At 47.8% G+C, this 20,045-nt stretch overlaps 1 protein-coding gene across 1 annotated transcript in view; it reads right to left on the bottom strand.

The window, feature by feature from the left end:
• CSAD (cysteine sulfinic acid decarboxylase) overlaps positions 1-20,045 on the bottom strand; it is a 25,972-nt gene continuing 5,927 nt past the window's right edge. The window contains 16 exon segments of the mRNA XM_036864715.1: positions 1-405; positions 1,955-2,044; positions 2,205-2,256; positions 2,413-2,432; positions 2,434-2,499; positions 2,501-2,614; positions 3,035-3,116; positions 3,402-3,466; positions 3,549-3,665; positions 7,533-7,587; positions 7,901-7,980; positions 8,451-8,566; positions 9,020-9,126; positions 9,448-9,538; positions 9,618-9,744; positions 10,028-10,164. Of these exon segments, the coding sequence (XP_036720610.1) occupies positions 232-405; positions 1,955-2,044; positions 2,205-2,256; positions 2,413-2,432; positions 2,434-2,499; positions 2,501-2,614; positions 3,035-3,116; positions 3,402-3,466; positions 3,549-3,665; positions 7,533-7,587; positions 7,901-7,980; positions 8,451-8,566; positions 9,020-9,126; positions 9,448-9,538; positions 9,618-9,744; positions 10,028-10,153 (1,482 nt within the window). The 5' untranslated portion in view covers positions 10,154-10,164 and the 3' untranslated portion in view covers positions 1-231.

Here is a 20,045-nt window from a genome sequence, read left to right on the forward strand (position 1 = left end):
TGTAAACATAATTTTAATGGCAGAGTAATATTCCATCATATGGATATACTATCATTTATTTAAACATTCTCTTAATATCAAATACTTAAAGGAGAGTTAGTGGGTCAAAGCACATAAAAATTAAGACGGCTTTGTTTCCTGGAGAGGTTGTTCTTGAGAACACGGGGAGGGGATACAGGGAGATGGTAAGGGTTGGGGGAGGGGTCCAGGCCAGCAGTGAGAAGGAGCGGCTCAGAGGTCCTGGCCCAGCCGTTCCAGTTCATTCAGCAGGAAGTCCATATCTGCCCGCGTCAGCACAGGGTTGGCCACGACCATGCGGAAGAAGTTGCCCCGGGTACCGTGGGGCTGGTAGCCAATCATCATGGAGCCCTTCCTCACCATGCGCTCCTTGAGGACTGGGGCCACCTGTGGGAGGAGTGGAGCGACCTTCCAGCTGCAGCCTGGGGTCAGGTGAGGGGGTGGGCTCCCTGACTTGCACCTCCCTCCACCCAGACACCTTCCAGAGACAGCAACTCACGGCTCGGATCCTGACGTGGCCCCAGTTTACCCTTGCCACCATATCCAGCCCACTGGACCTTCTCTACCTCCTGCATTCTTTCACATCTCACCATTCTCCACGTTACCACATGGGCCATTTTCTGCTAAAACCTGACTTTTCACTGAATCTCAACACTGCTTTTTCAGTCTAACTTCAAGCCTTCATCATCCTCGACACCTTCTTCTCCCCTCTCTGAATTCCTATAGCATTTTTGATCTGTACCCTGTGATCTAATACAGTGGTCCCCAAACCTTTTGGCACCAGGGACCGGTTTCATGGAAGACAATTTTTCCACGGACCGGTGGAGGGGGGTGGTTTGGGATGATTCAAGGGCATTACATTTATTGTGCACTTTATTTCTATTATCATTACATTGTAATATATAATGAAATAATTACACAACTCACCATAATGCAGAATCAGTGGGAGCCCTGAGCTTGTTTTCACTTGCCATTCACTGATAGGGTTTTGATATGAGTCTGCAAGCATTGATTTATTATGGTCTCTGCACAGTCAGACCTCTCTGCTAATGATAATCTGTATTAGCAGCCGCTCTCCAGCCCTCGCATCACCGCCTCAGCTCCACCTCAGATTATCAGGCACTAGATTCTCATAAGGAGCACGCAACCTAGATCCCTAGATGCATCACTGCACAATTCACAGCAGGGTTCGAGCTCCTATGAGAATCTAATACCACCGCTGATCTAACAGGAAGCGGAGCGCAGGCAGGTGGTATAATGTGAGCAATGGGGAGAGGGCTGTAAATACAGATGAAGCTTCACTCGCTCGCCATTGCTAACCTCTGGCTGTTGCTGCCCGGTTCCTACAGGCCAGGGACCGGTACTGGTCTCGTGGCCCGGGGGTTGTGGACCCCTGATATCTAATATGTAATTTCCAAGACTGCCTTGAACACACTGGTTTCAAATAGGTAACGCTTGTTTTCTGAATAACCTCCTTAAGGGTAAGAACATTCTCGTCCTTTCATATCATCTGCAGCACCTAGTACCGATCTATCCTTAGCGACCAGGACATACCTCCTGGCCTGACAGGGTTGTTCTGTCCCCAGCATTAGTGAGCAAAACTTCCAAGATCTTTCTGCCTCACATCTCTGTCCTGAGCCTGAGCTCCCAGCAGAATGCCCCACACCATGGATCTATGTACTGTACACTGGTGACTTCTCTTGTAATGCCCCTCTCCGTCTTCTTCTTACTTTCCAGAAGCATACCTTATCTCCCATTCCCAGGCTCACAGAAATGAGGACAAGTGGGTGTCGTCTTCCCATTCATGGTCCCCACCTCGGGAGCAAGAGACTAGCCAAGGGAACTGCCATGCCACTCACAGCCAGCAGGGGGCAGAAACACACCAGCTGCATCGGATCCCTAATGGGTTAACCAGAGCAGGGAGGAGACTGCCTACCTTAGCCAGCCTTTCACCGTAATCCGGACTCCCCTTCTTCTCCTGCAGACTGGGGGGCACGTACCAGAAACACACGTTGACAAATTCAGGCTGGGAGGAATGAGGAAGAGGAAGGTGTGAGCTGAGGAAGGGGGAACGTTCCCCTCTCACTGCCCCTCTTCCCCAACCAGGGCTCTGCTGGGGAAGAGGGGCAGTGAGAGGGGAACGGTGGGGGGGCGGGGGATGCAAAAGAGCACAAGGTCGGTCGTACCTCCATGACCAACTCAAAAGCTTCCCGCTTCTTCAATTCCTCCACCAGGTACCTGTGAACACAGAGTGAGACATCATGGGTGGAGGAGGAAAGGCAGAGATATACAGAAACAAAAGCAACCCAGAGAGGGAGCCAAAAGACACTAAGAGCAGGAAAGGGGTGCAGGGCTGGAGCCCGGGGAGGGGAAATGGGACCGCCCCCACTCTACCGGGCAAGGGCAAAGGCCTGGTTCCACACGCCGCTCCAGCCCCTGCCCGCCCTGTGCCTTCCACATGAGCCACAGCTTCAGACAGTCCCACGCGACGGCCACACTGCACCACCTTGTCTCCAGTGTCCAGAGCCACATCGTAGAACTTGTCCTGCTGGAACAGGTAGCTGGCCTGGGACCCGTGGCAGCGCTTGAGCAGGTTCTGTGAGGGTGAGGAGACAGTCAGACCCACCCTCCCCGCCGAGGTTTCCTCCAGAGCTGCACTGGGCCCATTTCTTAGCTCAGTCCACATGCTTCTTTCCCTGGAACCAGGCGGCACTGATGGGACGGCTGCCAGCTGACTGAAACCCTCTCTCTGGGTTTTCTTCCAACACTCAAGAGTTCTTCCCAAATGACCCAGGATCCCTCCGATTACAACTTAAGCTGGGAACTTTTTCCTTGCATTACGACAGGGGAATGAGGGAGCCCACTACAGGGGATTAGGGTGGTCACAGATATTCAGCTTCAGATGGCATGGTAAGGAGAACATGGTAAGGCCAGGAGCTCCTCTCAGGTGGGATAGAAAAGAAGACAGAGGTCCAGGGTGGGAAGTGGCACCAGGGCTGGGGAGGGGCAGACCCACCGAGGTGTCCCGGAGAAGAAGAGCTGAGCACTGCAGGCCTGCGGAGAGGAGCTTATGGGGATTCCAGGCCACGGAGTCAGCCCTGGGGTGCACACAGCAAAGCAGGGTCAGCTGGCTCCCCCTCAAGCTGCCCAACCAGAGCCCCCACCTTTCCAGATCTCCAGTAAAAAGGGCTTCGGTCTCACCCCAGCCCAGCAGAAGAATTTCCAGGTCTGACGTCTGACCTCCCAGCCCCAATCAACCACCTCTCCAATCTCCCTCCTACCAGCCTCCTTCCCCTACTCCCATCTGAGCTCCCTAGTCCAAAACTACTCTCTGGATCAAGGATTTGAAGGGTGAGATTCAGGGCGTAGGGGGCTGTATGCACCTCTGGATCCCATTCAGGAGATGTCTATGTGTCTGTGACAGCAGGACGCTCCCACCCCAGGCGGCCTGTGGAGCAAAAGGAACAATGTGGGCCTTGGCCTTGGCCTCAGTTCAGCCCACCCCATCCTCAGGCCTGAGTACCACTCACGTCCACGTGCAGCCACAGCCCATGACGCTGGCACACGTCTGCAACTGCCTCCAGAGGGTCAAAGGCCCCCAGCACGGTAGTGCCAGAGGTGGCACTGACCAGGAATGGCACAGCACCCTGTGGCAAAAATGCAGAGGGAGAAAGAGGCTGTGAAGTCATCTCAAGAGCTACCAAGAGCCTGGTGCTGAGATCCAGCTCTATAAACTTCACATGCCTGACCTGGGCCCTTGCAACCTTACAACGTGTTACTGTCCCCTTTAATTTGCAAGTGAGGACACTGAGATTCAGAGGAGTTAAGAAACCTGCCCCCAAGCTGAAACTCCAGAGATGGAATTCAAACCTAGGTCTGTCTGATGGTCTATTTCCAAAGTTCATACTCTTTCAAAAAAGTTGAATGTCTTACTGGAAGATCAAAATGCTATTTTAAATATCCTAATAGTACAAAAGTTGATGAAGAAATTGAATTAGTATTCAAAAAACTACTACAAAGAAAAGCACAGGCCCAGATGGCTTCACTGATGAGTTGTACAAAACATTTAAAAAAGAATTGATACCAGCTAGGGCTTCCCTGGTGGCGCAGTGGTTAACAGTCCGCCTGCCAATGCAGGGGACATGGGTTCAAGTCCTGGTCCAGGAAGATCCCACATGCCGCGGAGCAACTAAGCCCGTGTGCCACAACTATTAAGCTTGCGCTCTAGAGCCCGCGAGCCACAACTACTGAGCCCACGTGCCACAACTACTGAAGCCCGCATGCCTAGAGCCCGTGCTCCGCAAGAAGAGAAGCCACCGCAATGAGAAGCCCGCACCGCAGCGAAGAGTAGACCCCGCTCGCCACAACTAGAGAAAGCCCGCATGCAGCAACAAAGACCCAACACAGCTAAAAATAAATAAATTAAAAATAAATTTAAAAAAAAAAGAAAAGAATTGATACCAGCTCTTCATCCGCTTCCAAAAAAAAAAAAAGAGGAGGGAACACTTCTGAATTCATCCTATGAAGTGAGTATTACCCTGATACCAAAACCAGACAATATATCACAAGAAAACTACAGAATATATCTCTTCTAAATATAGACATAAAAATCTACAAAACACTAGCAAAACAAAATCAGCAACATATAAAAATAATTATACACCATGACAAAGTGGGATTTGTCCCAAGAGTGCAAGCTTGGTTTAACATCCAAAAATCAATTAATGTAATACATCTTATCAATAGAATAAAGGAAAAAACCCACATTTCAATGTGGTTTACTGATCATCTCAGTAGACACAGAAAAACATTTGACAAAATCCAACACTCCTTCATGATACAAACACTCAAAAAACTAGGATTTGAAGGGAACTTCCTTAACCTGATAAAGGGCAACTACAAAAAAACCCACAGCTAACATCATACTCAATGGCAAAAGACTGAACGCCTTCCCCCTAAGATCAGGAACAAGACAAGGATGTTCACGCTCCTCATTTCTATTCAACATTGTGTTGAGGTTCTAGCAGGGCAATTAGGTAAAAAAAAAATAAGAGCCATCCAGATTGGAAAGGAAAAAAGCAAAATTATCTGTATTTACAGATAACATTATATTATACCGAGTAAATCCTAAGGAATCCAGTAAAAAATACTATTAGAGGGCTTCCCTGGTGGCGCAGTGGTTGAGAATCTGCCTGCCAGTGCAGGAGACGCGGGTTCGAGCCCTGGTCTGGGAAGATCCCACATGCCGCGGAGCAAATGGGCCTGTGAGCCACAATTACTGAGCCTGCGCGTCTGGAGCCTGTGCTCCACAGCAAGAGAGGCCGCGATAGTGAGGGGCCCGTGCACCGCGATGAAGAGTGGTCCCCGCTTGCCGCAACTAGAGGGAGCCCTCGCACAGAAACGAAGACCCGACACAGCCATAAATAAATTAATTAATTAAAAAAAATACTATTAGAATTAATAAATGAGTTCAGCAAGTTCACAGGGTACAAGATCAATATTCAAAAATCAGTTGTATTTCTACACATTAGCAGTGAACAATCCAAAAATGGAATTAAGAAAACAATTTCATTTATAAGAACATCAAAAAGAATAAAATACTTAGGAATAAATTCAACAAAAGAAGTGCAAAACATATACTCCGAAAACTACAAAGCACTATTGAAAGAAATCAAAGAAGACCTAAATAAATGGAGGCATTCCATGTTCATGGATCTACAGATTGAACATATCCCTATCAAAATTCCAGTTGGCTTCTTTGCAGAAATTGACAAGCTGATCCTAAAATTCAAATGGAAATTTAAGGGACCCAGAAAGCCAAAACCATCCTGAAAAAGAACAAAGTTGGAGGACTCACACATCTGATTTCAAAATTTACTACAAAGCTATATTAAGACAACGTGGTCTATAGGATAGACATGCAGATCAATGGAATAGACCGAGAGTCCAGAAATAAATCCTCACACTTACACTCAATGGATTTTAACAAGGATGCCAAGACAATTCATTGCGGAAAGAACAGTCTTCTCAAAAACTGATGCTGCAACCATTTGCATGTGGAGATATACACATATTTTTAAAATTTATACTTAAATACATAGTTGAGGTATTTTCAGGTTAACATATATATTCCCATCTTATTCTTTTAAATGGCTACATACTACTCCAATAATAACAATAACAACAATGGCAGCTAATATTTATATACTGCTTCACTGTTCTAAGTGCTTTACACATAATTCATTTAAGCCTCACAACAACCCCATAAGTTCTATATTATGCTCATTTTACAAAGGAAGAAACTGACACAGATACATCATAATTTATCTATTGATGGATATTTAAAATTTTTTTTTAAATTTTACACTTCGCTCCAGTGCACACAATTCTAAGCACTTGTGATGATGATTTATAGACTAATCCTAGCAGCAGAACTCAGAGTCAGTGGATAGATACATTTAAAAATGGTATAGGACTTCCCTGGTGGTCCAGTGGCTAAGACTCGGTGCTCCCAAAGCAGGGGGCTCGGGTTCGATCCTTGGTCAGGGAACTAGATCCCACATGCCACAACTAAGAGTTCACATGGGACTTCCCTGGTGGCGCAGTGGTTAAGAATCCGCCCGCCAATGCGGGGGACATGGGTTCGAGCCCTGGTCCGGGAGGATTCCACATGCCGCGGAGCAACTAAGCCCATGCGCCACAACTCCTGAGCCTGCGCTCTAGAGCCCGCAAGGGGGAACCCCGTGCCACAACTACTGAAGACCGCGCGCCTAGAGCCTGTGCTCCACAACAAGAGAAGCCACCACAATGAGAAGCCCACACACCTCAAAGAAAAGTAGCCCCCTCTCGACGCAACTAGAGAAAAGCCCGCACGCAGCAACGAAGACCCAATGCAGCCAAAAATAAATAAATAAATTTATTCAAAAAAAAAAAAAAGAGTTCACATGCCGCAACTAAAAGATTCCGCATGCCATAACTAAGACCCGGAGCAGCCAAATAAATAAATAAATATTTGTAAATAAACAAATAAATAAATAAGTAAATAAAAATGGTATAGATAGTGCTGAAACGCCCTCCAAGACGGCTGCAGCAGCTCCCATGTCCACCAGCGCGGAGGGGCGTGCAAGGGCCTCCACATCTCTCATTGCTCCAAGTCTGCATTGCTCACCACTGGCCCGCACATCTTCCTGAACTTCTCCCTGCACAGACCCTGCCAGCTCACAGAAACCTTCTGTGCTACACCTCAGGTCCCCAACATCTTCCCTGAGGTGCCCCTTGGGACTCCACTCAGTGAATCAGTCCTGCCCCTGCCCTGGGATCCGATCCTGCCCATAGGTCTCAGCAGGACTACAGTGTCCTTGCTCCCCAGGGATCACTTCAACCCACCAGGGAAATGGGCACAGAGATCAAGGAGAGGGATGAGGGGAGCCTTGAGTAGGGACAGGCCAAAGAACCCTCCAAGAAAGGAACAGAAGGGTCCTGTTCCACTGCCTCATCACCCCTCACTCACTCACCTCAGCCTCGGCCAGACCGATCTGCCTCTCCAGATCCTCAGGGATCATTTTCCCTCTGGAAAAGAAAACTTAGTGGGTAGGGGAGTAATAGGTTCTCTAGGCTGGGCAGCAGAACTGTCGAGAGCAGGGTAATGTGCGGTTAGCAATGCAGAGGCCACAGTGTTGATTTTTCCCTAAGAGGGGTAAACAGATCTCAGGGGACAGGGCAGAGACTCTAGCAGGCACTGGTAGACAGCAGAGGCAATTCGGCGGGAACAGAGCAGGGAGAGAAGTCCACCGGGGTGTGCGCCAGAGGCCAGAGCCTCTGGCAATGAGAAGGCACACTGTGCCAGGCTGGGTCTGAGACACGCAGACGGAAGGACCTTCACCTCTCATCTGCCTTGACCATTCGGACACTGTCGGTGCCAAGTCCCAGAAAAGCAGCTCCTTTCTTGACGGAGTAATGACACTGTGGAGGAAGGCAGAGGGCAGGGAGGGTGGGGAGGAGAGAGACTGGTCAAACAGATGAGACCCTGTAGACCAGGGCTTCTGAAACACTCGTGGGCCTACAAATCACCAGTGTGTCTGGTTAAAATGCAGATTCATATTCAGTAGGTCTGGGCTGGGGCCCGAGATTCTGCATGTCTAACAAGCTCCCAGGTGATACTGATGCTGCTGGTCCGTGGCCCAGACTCTTAGCAGAAAGGGTGTGGACTGTGTACACTGCACTGGATGCCCCTCTGCTACCCCCACACAGGAGGCAAGGTGAACGGGGAGCGTTTACACAGCCCCCTTGGTTGGAAGGAAGCACATCCGCCTGGGGGCAGGCTGGTCTCCGAAGAGATGGGTCTGAGCAGACAGAGGACCTGACAGGTCTCGGACTCAGCTGGTTGGAGATTAGAATCGGGGAGCCCAGGGTAGGCCTGTGCCTCTTCCCACCTCCTTTGATGTGAAAAGGGCCAGGGGCGGCAGTGCCCGGAGGCCCCTCTGTTTGCAATCCGGGTAGCGCTGATAGCGGGCCAGGTTCACAGCATACATGTTGGAGATGGAGCCACCTGTCACAGGGAAGGGGTGGTGGCAAGAGGGAGGGGCAGTGGGTCAAAACTGGAGCTTGGCTCTCTTGACCTCTCCACCCAGAAGAACTGATCAAAGAAGCACGAGTGATTGGCTACCAGGCCACGAGTTCCGAGGGCTCGACAAATGGCACGCTGGTAACCCAGAACAGCGGGATCTGCAGATCCCCTGACTCCCCCTCCTTATCCTGGGCTGATCCCAGGATCCACCACCCCACCCCACCCCCCGCCAGGACAGCAGGCACCGATCCCATGTATTATCTGGCAAACACGAGGATACAGGGGACTGGGCAGCTTCTCTCTGGTTTGGCCCGAGTCCAGCTGGAGAAGAAACAAAGAAGAATCACCCCTCCCTGCCAGCTTAGAGCAAGAGAACAGTGGGGAAGGAGGAACCCTTGAAAAGGCCAAAGAAAGGCCGCCCTCCTGTTTACATACCAGGGCAGAAGACGCCGTCCCCAGAGCTCCAGCCCACCAGGGCCCGGAGTTTCTTCAGCACCTCTTCTTCCATGAGGACAAACACGGGGGCGATCTCATATGTGTACCTGCCAGGAGAGGGAATGATGAGAATGGGAAAGAGACAGGGAGAGAGGAGGTGGAGAGAGTGAGTGAGAGGAGGGTCCAAAGAGAGGACTGGGTTGGTGAAAAAGAACCAGGGAGGAAAAGGTGAGAAAAAACTGGAGCCAGGAGACATGGGAAAGCTTGGGAAAGGAAGCCCAAAGGGTATGAGGGGAAAGACTCCGCCAGCAGAGATTCCCGGAAAAGACAGGGGGGCAAGCACCATTCTCCTCTCCCACCCACAGAGTGTGTCTCCCGCAAACCCAAATCCTTTCGGGGTGATGGAAGGGGGCCCTGGGATGGCTCACTGGCTGGTGTTGAGGCTCTCAGTGACAATGCGCCCGGCCAGGGCATGAGGATCCAACCCTGAGAAGAGCTGGTTGAAGAAACGAGGGTGACCTGGAGAAGGGGGACGGGGGCTCAGAGTGGATCTGGGTACGAATTCTAGACACGCCTCCCCGCAGGACCCAGGACCCACAGGTCTTCACACTGTAGCGGATCACAGCCCGGCAGCGCTCCAGGATCTGCTCCTGTGACTCCCCCTCATTCCGCAGCTCCAAATCCAGAAGCTGCTTCAGCTCCTCCGGCTCCTTCCACTCGCAGACCTAGGAGGAGAAGTGGGAGATTCTGGGGGCACTGAGGCACCCCACTGACTGGCTGCCCAAACCACATCTCAGCAGACAGAAGACACCACCAAGCTGCACTTACAGCAAGTTAGGAATATTTTCCAAGCAACACATGAACAAGGGTAAATAAACACAGTCTGGCCCAGTATGTAATCCCTGAGGCACACAGTGAGAGTGATTGAATTCGGGGAGAAGCCTGGACAGAGGAGGAAAGTTCTCAGCCAGGTTTGATGGGCAGAGGAGGAGGGAGAAAAGTACCCACCTTCTCGGAGGCACTGGTCCCTTTCCGAATGACCTCATCCACCACAATCCCAAACACATCCTGGAGCAAGGCTTCTGCAGCCACGGCGTCCCCATCAAGGGAGAGGAGTGGTTTAGAGTCAGCCATCAGGAGAAAATCTGTGAGCAGAGCAGGAGTTATTCCTACTCAGCCTGTGGACACCCACCTGGACCTAACCAGCAGGAACTTCAACTCCGTAATGGGCCTAAGGCCTAGCCCCAGCCTTCACTGTACAGATAAGGGCAAGTGAGAGTGTCCAGGGAGAGAGCCAGCCAGAAACAGGTGGGAAAGAAAAGGCAGTTAGTGCTGAGCAGGTAGAATCCCGTGGCCACTGCTCACCAAAGGCAAAGGTGAGAAGCTTACCTTTCTGCTCAGGTCTTTGTCCAGGTGGAGCTGGAAGCAGGGACACAATTGGCTTTTAGAAGTGGTTAGGACTAGGGCAGCAGAGGAGCAGGTATAGGCCAGCAGTCACATGACCATGACATCATTCTCATGACCCTTGCCCAAAAGATTTGGGATAGGGCCAGCAGGTTGAGAGAAGTTTCCTGAATAACCATTAGCTGACATGAAGAAGGGGGGAGATGAGATGTAAGGCAAAAACACATGCCACCTTCACTTAGGCTGGAGAGGAGCAGAGAAATGGTTTAGGCAGGCCTCAGAGGCCAATCTCTTTGCATCCCAGCCCCCAGAGTCTTCTCAGAACTGTCCTGATTTCTACAGCCCTCTTCTCCAAAGAGCAGGAAGAAAAGGAGGCCACACTGAGGAGGCAGATTGTTAAGCAAGTATAATCCTGTGCCTTGCAGGTTGAGAGTGCTCAAGAAACAGGGAGTGGCTGTTTGAAGTGACCACCAACTGTGTTCACACCAGGGTGCCGGGGTCGGGGTCGGGGTTTGGGGGGGGAGGGTGGACACTGACGCACGTGCAACAGTTACAGCCCAGGGCACTGGCTAGATGCTGATCCCAAGCGCTGTTCAGGAGAAGAGATGGATGAAGGCTGAAGACTGGGGAGGATCTGCAGTGGGACTGGGGCTGCAACTTGAAAGCGGGCAGGAGAAAGGGGACTGGAGAAAGGGAGGAAGAGAGGCATTCAGGGACGGGGGATGCCGTGAGCTTACAACGGGAATGAGTATGGTTGATTCTCAGGTCAGTGAAGGTGCCCGGCTGGCTGGAGAGAAGGTCTGCAAGGACGACATGGGAGCAAAGGCAGGGTGGGCAGAGCTGCACGAGATTATGGAGAGCCTTGAGTGCCAGCCAGGCCAAGAATCTAGATTTTATCCTGCAGAAAATGGAAAGCCACTGAAAGGTTCTGTGGCAAGGATTAATGTGATGAAAACAACGCTCTCAGGAGACCAGTGTATAGCAGATGGATGCAGAAGAATGAACAGGCCATTGCTGTAAACCAGGAAAGAGGTGAGCCACACGTGAATAAGGGTGGTGTCGCTAGGGACGGACAGGCAGAGGAACACGCAGGCTTAACCACTTGCTGGATTATACTCAATTCAACACTTACGGAATCTACATTGGAGGGGAAGGAAGGGCCAAGGACGACCCTGGGGTTTCAAGCCTGGGTGACTGGAAAAATAATGGTGCCCCTAAAAGAAATAGGGATGCGGAAAGTGGAGGCTGGATGGAAAGTAAGATTGTTATTTCTTGGAAATACTCATCTAAGTGGAAGTGTCCAGGGCTACAAATACGCATATGGGAGGAAGTCAGGTCCAGAGCTCTGCTGAGATGCAGGAGTGAGAAGCAGACTCGAGAGGTGGGCCACAGCTGAAGCCTTGTGATGGGCTCCATTCCCCAGGGGAGAGAACGCTCACAGAGATGGCCAGGGAGGAGAGGGGCAAACACCAAGGCCTGGGGAACCCCGCCAAATGAGGGGATAAGAGGATCCAGAAACATGGAAAGGAAGGAATCTTCCTCTGGTATAATCCACTGTCAGCAGCCACTGGACCCCAAGCTAGTTGAAAACACAGGTCCAAGGGACCCTAGTGGTCCTATCCTTAAACTTCTCCTCAGTAGATTGGTTTTTGGGAAACTAGGGGAGCTGGCTCAGCCTTGAGAATAAGACTCAATCCTTCATCAGTGTTCACTCTGGCTCCCCTGATAGGTGGCAGCAGTGGGGCGTTTTAGGTGGAAAGGCTAGAAGGAGAGAGGCTAATAAAAACAGGCACCATGGAAGTACTTACCACATGCCTCATTCTGTACTTAACATGCATTATTCTCATCTTCACAACCACTGAAGTTAAGTTTATGACCCACATTTAAAGATGAGGGAACAGATTTCAGAGACACTACGTATGTAACGTGTCCAGGTCATGCAGCCAGTATGTGGCTGAGCTGGGTCTGGACAAGGGTGTGCGGGGCTCTGAAGACCCCGCCCCTAATCACCAGGCTCCACCGCCTCATGCGGGGCACCCTCAGCCACTGAGCTTGCTGTGGCACAAAGGCTTCTGGGCCAGGAGTGAGTACAACCTCAGGGCCTCAGTTTCTGTAAAATAAGGGATTTAAAGAGAGAACCTCCAAGGTATCTGTGGGTGTTCATCAGCTCAGGCTGTTGGATACGGCAAGCAGGCCAGGGGATTGGAAAACAGGCTGCAAGGAGGGAACGACTGGTGAAGAAAGAGAGACCCCAGGCTGGAGGAAGGCTTTTCCCAAAGCTCTGAAGAGAGGTCTGCAGGGAAGATATGGCTCTGTCCACCCGGCCCCTTCTGTATCCATCCCACCAAAGTCACCACTCAGAAATGAAAGGTGGGGACTTCCCTGGTGGCGCAGTGGTTAAGAATCTGCCTGTCAATGCAGGGGACACGGGTTCGAGCCCTGGTCTGGGAAGATCCCACATGCCGTGGAGCAACTAAGCCCGCGAGCCACAACTACTGAGCCCGCGTGCCACAACTACTGAAGCCCGCGTGCCTAGAGCCCGTGCTCCACAACAAGAGAAGCCACTGCAATGAGAAGCCCATGCACCACAACGAAGAGTAGCCCCGCTCGCCGCAACTAGACAAAGCCCGCGCACAGCAACGAAGACCCAGTGCAGCCAAAAATAAATAAATAAAATAAATTTAAAAAAAAAAAAAAAGAAAGAAATGAAAGGTATAGATGAGGGCTCTGAACACCCCCAGTTTCCTCCGGGGTAAACAGGGAGGTGAGGCATCCCTACCCTCACGCCCCATACAGAATCCTGTCCTGGGGACCTGAGAGAGTTTTCCTTTTTCAAAGCAAGAAGGACATTAACCCCCAAGATAGAATGATAAAGCAAAGAAACATGAATAAACTTAGGAACAGCACTTTCGCCCCTGGCTGAGAAGATGCTGGAATGACCAAGTAGGGTTTGTTTAAAAATTGACAAGTTTTGTATGGACACCAAGGGGGGGAAGTGGCGGGGGGTGGGTGGTGTGATGAACTGGGAGATTGGGATTGACATATATACACTAATACGTATAAAATAGATAACCAATAAGAACCTGCTGTATAAAAAAATAAAATAAAATTCAAAAATTCAAAAAAAAAAATTGACAAGTTTTTCTGACTTCATGGGATCTTTAGTTCATAAACTCCTCCAGCCATCAACTCCCTTGTATCTTTCTTTCCTTCACTTACACAACCTAGATTGTATGGTCTGTTGTTTCAACCACTCTTTGTCCAAAATCCTCAACTCCCTGGCCCTAATGTCCTTCCACCAAATCCACCTGGCAAAACCCCAATCCAACTGGCCAGTCCTTTTCTTACCAAATCCACCAGGACTGCTGAATTCTGCTAGTGAAAACCACCTAACCATTCAAATTGGTTTTGCTATAAATTCATGGTCTCTGTGCTCATTCCAATAAAACACACCAGATTAAATGCATATGTTTACTACTACTCTTTCCTGAAACCCCACTAAAATTATATCAGTGGAATTTTAAATCCAGAAGAATAAAGCAGATGAGAGACAAGAGGTGAGAGATGTGAATAACTGTAGAAGATAGAAGGCAGAGGAGAAGTGGTAAGTGGTTCAGCAAATGCAGAAAGTTAAAGCCAGTCTGTCTGCAGAGGGTTATGCCAACAGGATATAAGCTGGTTCTTAGGGCAGAAGCCCAGAAAGGCTCAGGAATTTACAACAGTAGCTACCTTGGAATCCAGGAGGAGGAAGCACAGCTAAAAACGTGGAAATTAGATGAAAATTTATACAAGGAACATTTAGGCCCTCACTCTTCTCCCCCTGCCCATTCAGCAAGGCAACTCCCCTCTCCTCCACCTAATTCCAAAGAAGCAGGAAGTCTGTTTTCTAGAGAAACTGAAATGGAGCGGCTGGGACTTAGGGATGCCAAGCACAGCAGAAGGTGAGGAGGAGGCACTGTACTGAATACAAGAGGATTAGCAGGAAGTATCCAGTCAAGTCCTTTCTCCCAATCAGTGTTCAGAACCAGTGGCCTGGGGTAAACCTTCCAGGGCCAGGAGACTGGAGGATTCCTCTCTGGAGAAACTGACCTCAACAGCCCTAGAGAAAAGATCTGACACTCTTATTTCAGTCCTCACCCAATCACCTAGTCAGTGACGCCCACAAGTCAATAAATACATCCTTTCTATGCACTTGGGCCTTCCAATATGCCTTAGTGCCTCACTCTTAAATGTGAGCAGACAGACAGCCAGGGACTACCCGACACTTGAGGAAAGCCCCTAATGTGAACTACAGAGGTAAAAACAGACAAACTGAAAAAAGGTATTTGGTAGAAGAGGAGAAATGCAGGGAGCAGAAGAAAGCTTCAAAAATTCAGGAAGATACTGCACCCATAACAAAAAAAAAAGGGGGGGTGTTGCTCTCAAAAAGGAACACTCATAGAACAATGAGAAGCTCTAGGGTTTTAAAAATATGACAACTGAAATGACAGTCAAGAAAATCACACAGAAAGATAAAAATATAAAGAGATGGACAACAAAACAGAAAAGAACTATAGAAGATCAATCCAAAAGGCCCAAGAGTCAACTAATAGAAGTTTCAGAAAGAGAAGGGAAAAAAGGAGGAAAGAAATTAAAAAAAAAAAAAAAAAGCTTTATAGAATAGGATAGATCAAATGGATCCACTGAATGACCAACAGGAAGACAGATGATAATATTGTTTCAGAACAATGGAGGATCCAAAGACTTCCAGAGACAAAACCCAAACCAGGTCACAGACAAAGGACAGAGAATCAGACCACATCACATTTCGCCCAGCACAGGAGAGAGGTGAAGGGAATTCCCAGGACTGTGATGAAGGTAGTAACCATCTTCAGAGGCAAAAAGCAGCAATGACTCTGCTCAACTGGACACACAACACTGCCTGGCAATATTACTATTCTTCTATTGTCGGCTCTATCTCCAATTCTCTGGAGCAATTATTTCAAAAATTTCCCACACCTCTCAAATTATTGACCTATCAACCTTCTCCCTGTTTCCCTCTCATTTCAAATTTCTTATAGAAAATAAAAACCATCCCAACTCACTCAATTTTTTGTCACCTGCACTCTGGATCCCTCTCTGCCTTACTTCAGTATTTATTCAGTATCTGGTATATATGGGCCAAGCACTTTGGTGACCACTAGAGGTCACAATGGAGAGCAAAAGACCACAGCCCTGCCCTCATGAGGTTCACAGTCTAAAGCACAGGTCACAAACTGGAAGACGGAGGGCCAACTGCTACCCATAGACATGGTTTTGTTTGGCTTGCATAGTACATTTTAAAACTTTAAAAATAATTGTCAATACATACCGAAACTTCCAGCTTCTTGTGAAAAAAATCAGAAGATCTCGGGCTTCCTGGTGGCGCAGTGGTTGAGAATCTGCCCGCCAATGCAGGGGACACGGGTTCGAGCCCTGGTCCTGGGAAGATCCCACATGCCTCAGAGCAACTAGGCCCGTGAGCCACAATTACTGAGCCTGCGCGTCTGGAGCCTGTGCTCCGCAACAAGAGAGGCCGCGATAATGAGAGGCCCGCGCACCGCGATGAAGAGTGGCCCCCACTTGCCCCAACTAGAGAAAGCCCTCGCACAGAAATGAAGACCCAACACAGCCATAAATTAATTAATTAATTAATTAATTAAAAAAAAAAATCAGAAGATCTAGCAACACGGGGCCTGAATTTTAAGGAGCAACAATCATGTGTAGTTGGAGTTCCCCCTTTATTATTATTATAGTTGTGCATTCATTGTGTTTTCTTTTCAAATTTTTGATTAAGCAACATATTCAGGTAGTTCAAAAACAAAATATATGAAAATATTAATAGTGAAAAGTCTAATTTCCACCCTATTCCATATGCCCCATTCCAGGTAACTATTTTTATTAGTGTCTCAGATAATCTTTCAGAGTTTTTAATGCAAATACTAACAAATGTAAGTATGTATTATTTTCTCCTTTTTCACATAAAAGCACATAATCACTGTTGTGCACCTTGCTTTTTTTCAGTTAACAGTATATGAGTGATCATATCAGAACATATAGAACTTCCTCATTCTTTTTTTTTAATATAACAGCTTTATTGAGATAATTTACATACTCTAAAGTATATCCTTTTAAATTGTACAATTCAGTCCCACCTGCGGTACCAAAAAAAATTTTTAAATAAAAAATAAATTGTACAATTCAGCGGTTGTTCATATAGTAACAAAACTGTGCAACCATCATCACTAATTCCAGAACATTTTCATCCTCACAAAAAGAAACTCCCCATTCTCCCCTCCCCCCACCACTGACAACCACTAATCTATTTTCTGCCTCTAAAGATCTGCCTATTCTGGACACTTCACATAAATGGAAACAAACAGTATGTTATCTTCTGCGACTGGCTTCTTTTACTTAGCATAATGTTTTCAAGGTTCATCCATGTTGTAGCATGTATCAGAACTACATTCCCTTTTATGATCAGATAATATTACATTGTATGGATATACCACATTTTAAGTATTCATCAATTGATGGACATTTAGGTTGCTTCCACTATTAAGCTATTGTGAATAATGCTGCTATGAACATTAATATACAATTTTTTGTGTGGACATGTTTTCAATTCTCCTGGGTACATACCTGGTAGTGGAATTACTAGCTCATATAGTAACTTTACATTTGACTTTTTTTTTTTTTTTTTTGGTTGCACCAGGCCTTAATTGCAGCTCACAGGCTCCTTAGTTGCAGCAGGAGGCCTCCTTAGTTGTGGCATGCGAACCCTTAGTTGCGGCATGCATGTGGGATCTAGTTCCCTGACCAGGGATCGAACCCAGGCCCCCTGCATTGGGAGCGAGGAGTCTTAACCACTGCACCACCAGGGAAGTCCCACATTTAACTCTTGGAGGAACTGCCGAACTGCTTTCCAAAGTGACTACACTATTTTACATTCCCATGAGGGTTCCCATTTCTCCACATCCTTGATGGACTTGTTATTGTCTGTCTTTCTGATTACAGCCATCTGCATCTGTAACTTTGATAAGGATTGCCAACATCCATAGAGGTGACACCAGTGTTATGAAAGCGCCTGTGTTCTCAGCCTCAGTAAAAGAGTATGCTGTCAAACTTCTGAATCTTTTTAATTCGAGGAGTAAAAAATATCTTAGTATAGCTTTATTTTGGTTAAACTCCTGTATTAGTCAGTTTTGCTGTGGTTAACTAATGACTTCAAAACCCCACTGTCTTGGGACTTCCCTGGCGGTCCAGTGGTTAAGACTCTGCGCTTACACTGCAGTGGGCGAGGGTTCCATCTCTGGTTGGGGAACTAAGATCCTGCAAGCCGTGCACGGTTGGGGGTCAGGGGGGACCACTGCCTTACAATAGAGATTTATTTCTCTTTCATGGTTTATGTTGGTGGTAGGGTTGGCTATAGCTCTGATTCATGTGCCTTTATTCCAAGACCCAGGCTGAAGGAATAGCCCCTACTTGGGACACAGTGTTCTCACAGCAGAGAAAACCATGCACCAACTCCTAAAACTTCTGCTCAGACCTAGCATATGGCACATCTGGTCAGATCCAGTTGACAAAAGCAAGCCCTGGGGCAGTGGGGTGAGGATGTATATTCCTCCCACAAGGGGGCACTGCAAAGTGCATGGCAATGGATGACGATTGGGTGACAATCCTCAGAAGAGGACTGGCCACAGGCCCTTAGAATTTTGCATTCTGTTTCACCTCAGTCCACACTAGTCCACCTCACTCATTTGCTTTACCTGCCTGGCCCTGTAGACATCTGAGTTGGACCCATTGGTCTAAAGGCTTCCTCTCCTTCTCCTTCAGGAATACCTCTTGATTACCCCCGCCCCCCCCCCCATTTCTCCAACTCTCCTTCCCACTACCTCTTTCTCACAGCAGTTTTAATTGTCTAAACCTCTCACAACACATTCTCACTCCAGCCACTTCCTCTTCTCAGCCAAACTTCCTAAAAGAGTTGTCTCCACTCCATCTTCATTTCCTCTCCTCTCACACTTTCTTGAGCCCACCACCATGTAGCTTGCACCTTCAATGCCACCAAGAACATCCCTGCCTCCAAATCCAATGGACACATATCATCTTTATCCTACTTGACCCCTCTGGAGCCAACACACATAGTTTGCCATCCCATCTTGAAACATTTTCTTTCACTGGCTTCCATATGACTACCCCTGACCATTTCTTAGTTCCCTTTGCCTTTTCACCTTCCTCTGGCCCTCCCTCAGGGTTCTATCCCAGGGCCTTTTTCATCTGTGTTCTGCACCTCTCCCTGGACAATCTACTCTGTTCCCAGGGCTACATGCTGGTGACTCCTCCATCCCAGACCTCTCTCCCCAGCCAAGATCCATGATGCCACCTGCCTAATTTGGAAGTCTCACAGGACTTCACACTCAACAGGTCCAAAAGTGGACTCATTATGAGCCTTTTTCTTGAGGCTCTTTTTCTTGAGTTCCCTGGTTAGGTGAATGGTACCATCTTCTGAAACCTAGATTCTAACTGAGCTCCTGCCTCCTCGTCCTTGGCTGATTTTTTTCCTTTTTATTTAATCTTCAAATGTTATATCTTTCTCTCTCATTCAAAACATCAACAGAACACTAAAGCCTGGATAAAGCTTTTTCTTCTGGGTTATGTTGTAAAATTCTTTTCCTTAAAAGCACTTTAAAGGGAAGTGGTAACTTTACAGTGGAGAAACCTGGTGGACACCACCTTACCCAAGTGATCAAGGCTAACATCACCAGTAATGGGATGGATGGACCCATGGGCTTCCTGACGTGAGGCCTGGGAAAATGGCAAAAATGCACAACCTGAATTTAAACATGAGGAAACAGATGTATCTAAATTGAGGATCATTCTACAAACAATGTAGCCTGTAATCTTCAAAAATGTCAATATCATCAAAATTAAAGAAAGACTGAGGAACTGTTCCATATTGAAGGAAACTAGAGACATTACAACCAAAAGGAATATGTGATCTTAAATAGGCTCCTGGATAAGGACGAAAAAAACCTGCTGTGAAGAAAGTTACTGTAAGAACTGGTGGACTCTGACATGAAAGGCCTCATAAGTATTAGAATTCTTCTATCAGTGCTACATTTCCTGAACTTGATCATTACATCGTAGTTATATAAAAGAATGTTCTTATTCTTAGGAAACATGCTAAATCATTTAGCAGCAAAGGAGCACTGTATATGCACTTTCAGTTCAGAAAACAATACTGTGTGTATGTACCTACAAGCATTTTTAATTTATTTATTTTATTTATCTTATTTTTGGCTGCATTGGGTCTTTGCTGCTGTGCGCGGGCTTTCTCTAGTTGCGGCGAGCGGGGGCTACTCTTCATTGCTGTGGCTTCTCTTGTTGCGGAGCACGGGCTCTAGGCACGCAGGCTCAGTAGTTGTGGCATGCGGACTCTAGAGCACAGGCTCAGTAGTTGTGGCGCACGGACTTATTGCTCCGTGGCATGTGAGATCTTCCCAGACCAGGGTTCGAACCCGTGTCCCCTGCATTGGCAGGTGGATTCTTAACCCTTACAAGCATTAAAAACAAAACAAAAAAAAAAAAACAACAGCTTTAT

This window comes from Balaenoptera musculus, chromosome 10 (genome assembly GCF_009873245.2).
Source record: "Balaenoptera musculus isolate JJ_BM4_2016_0621 chromosome 10, mBalMus1.pri.v3, whole genome shotgun sequence".
In the NCBI taxonomy this organism is placed as follows: Eukaryota; Metazoa; Chordata; class Mammalia; order Artiodactyla; family Balaenopteridae; genus Balaenoptera; species Balaenoptera musculus.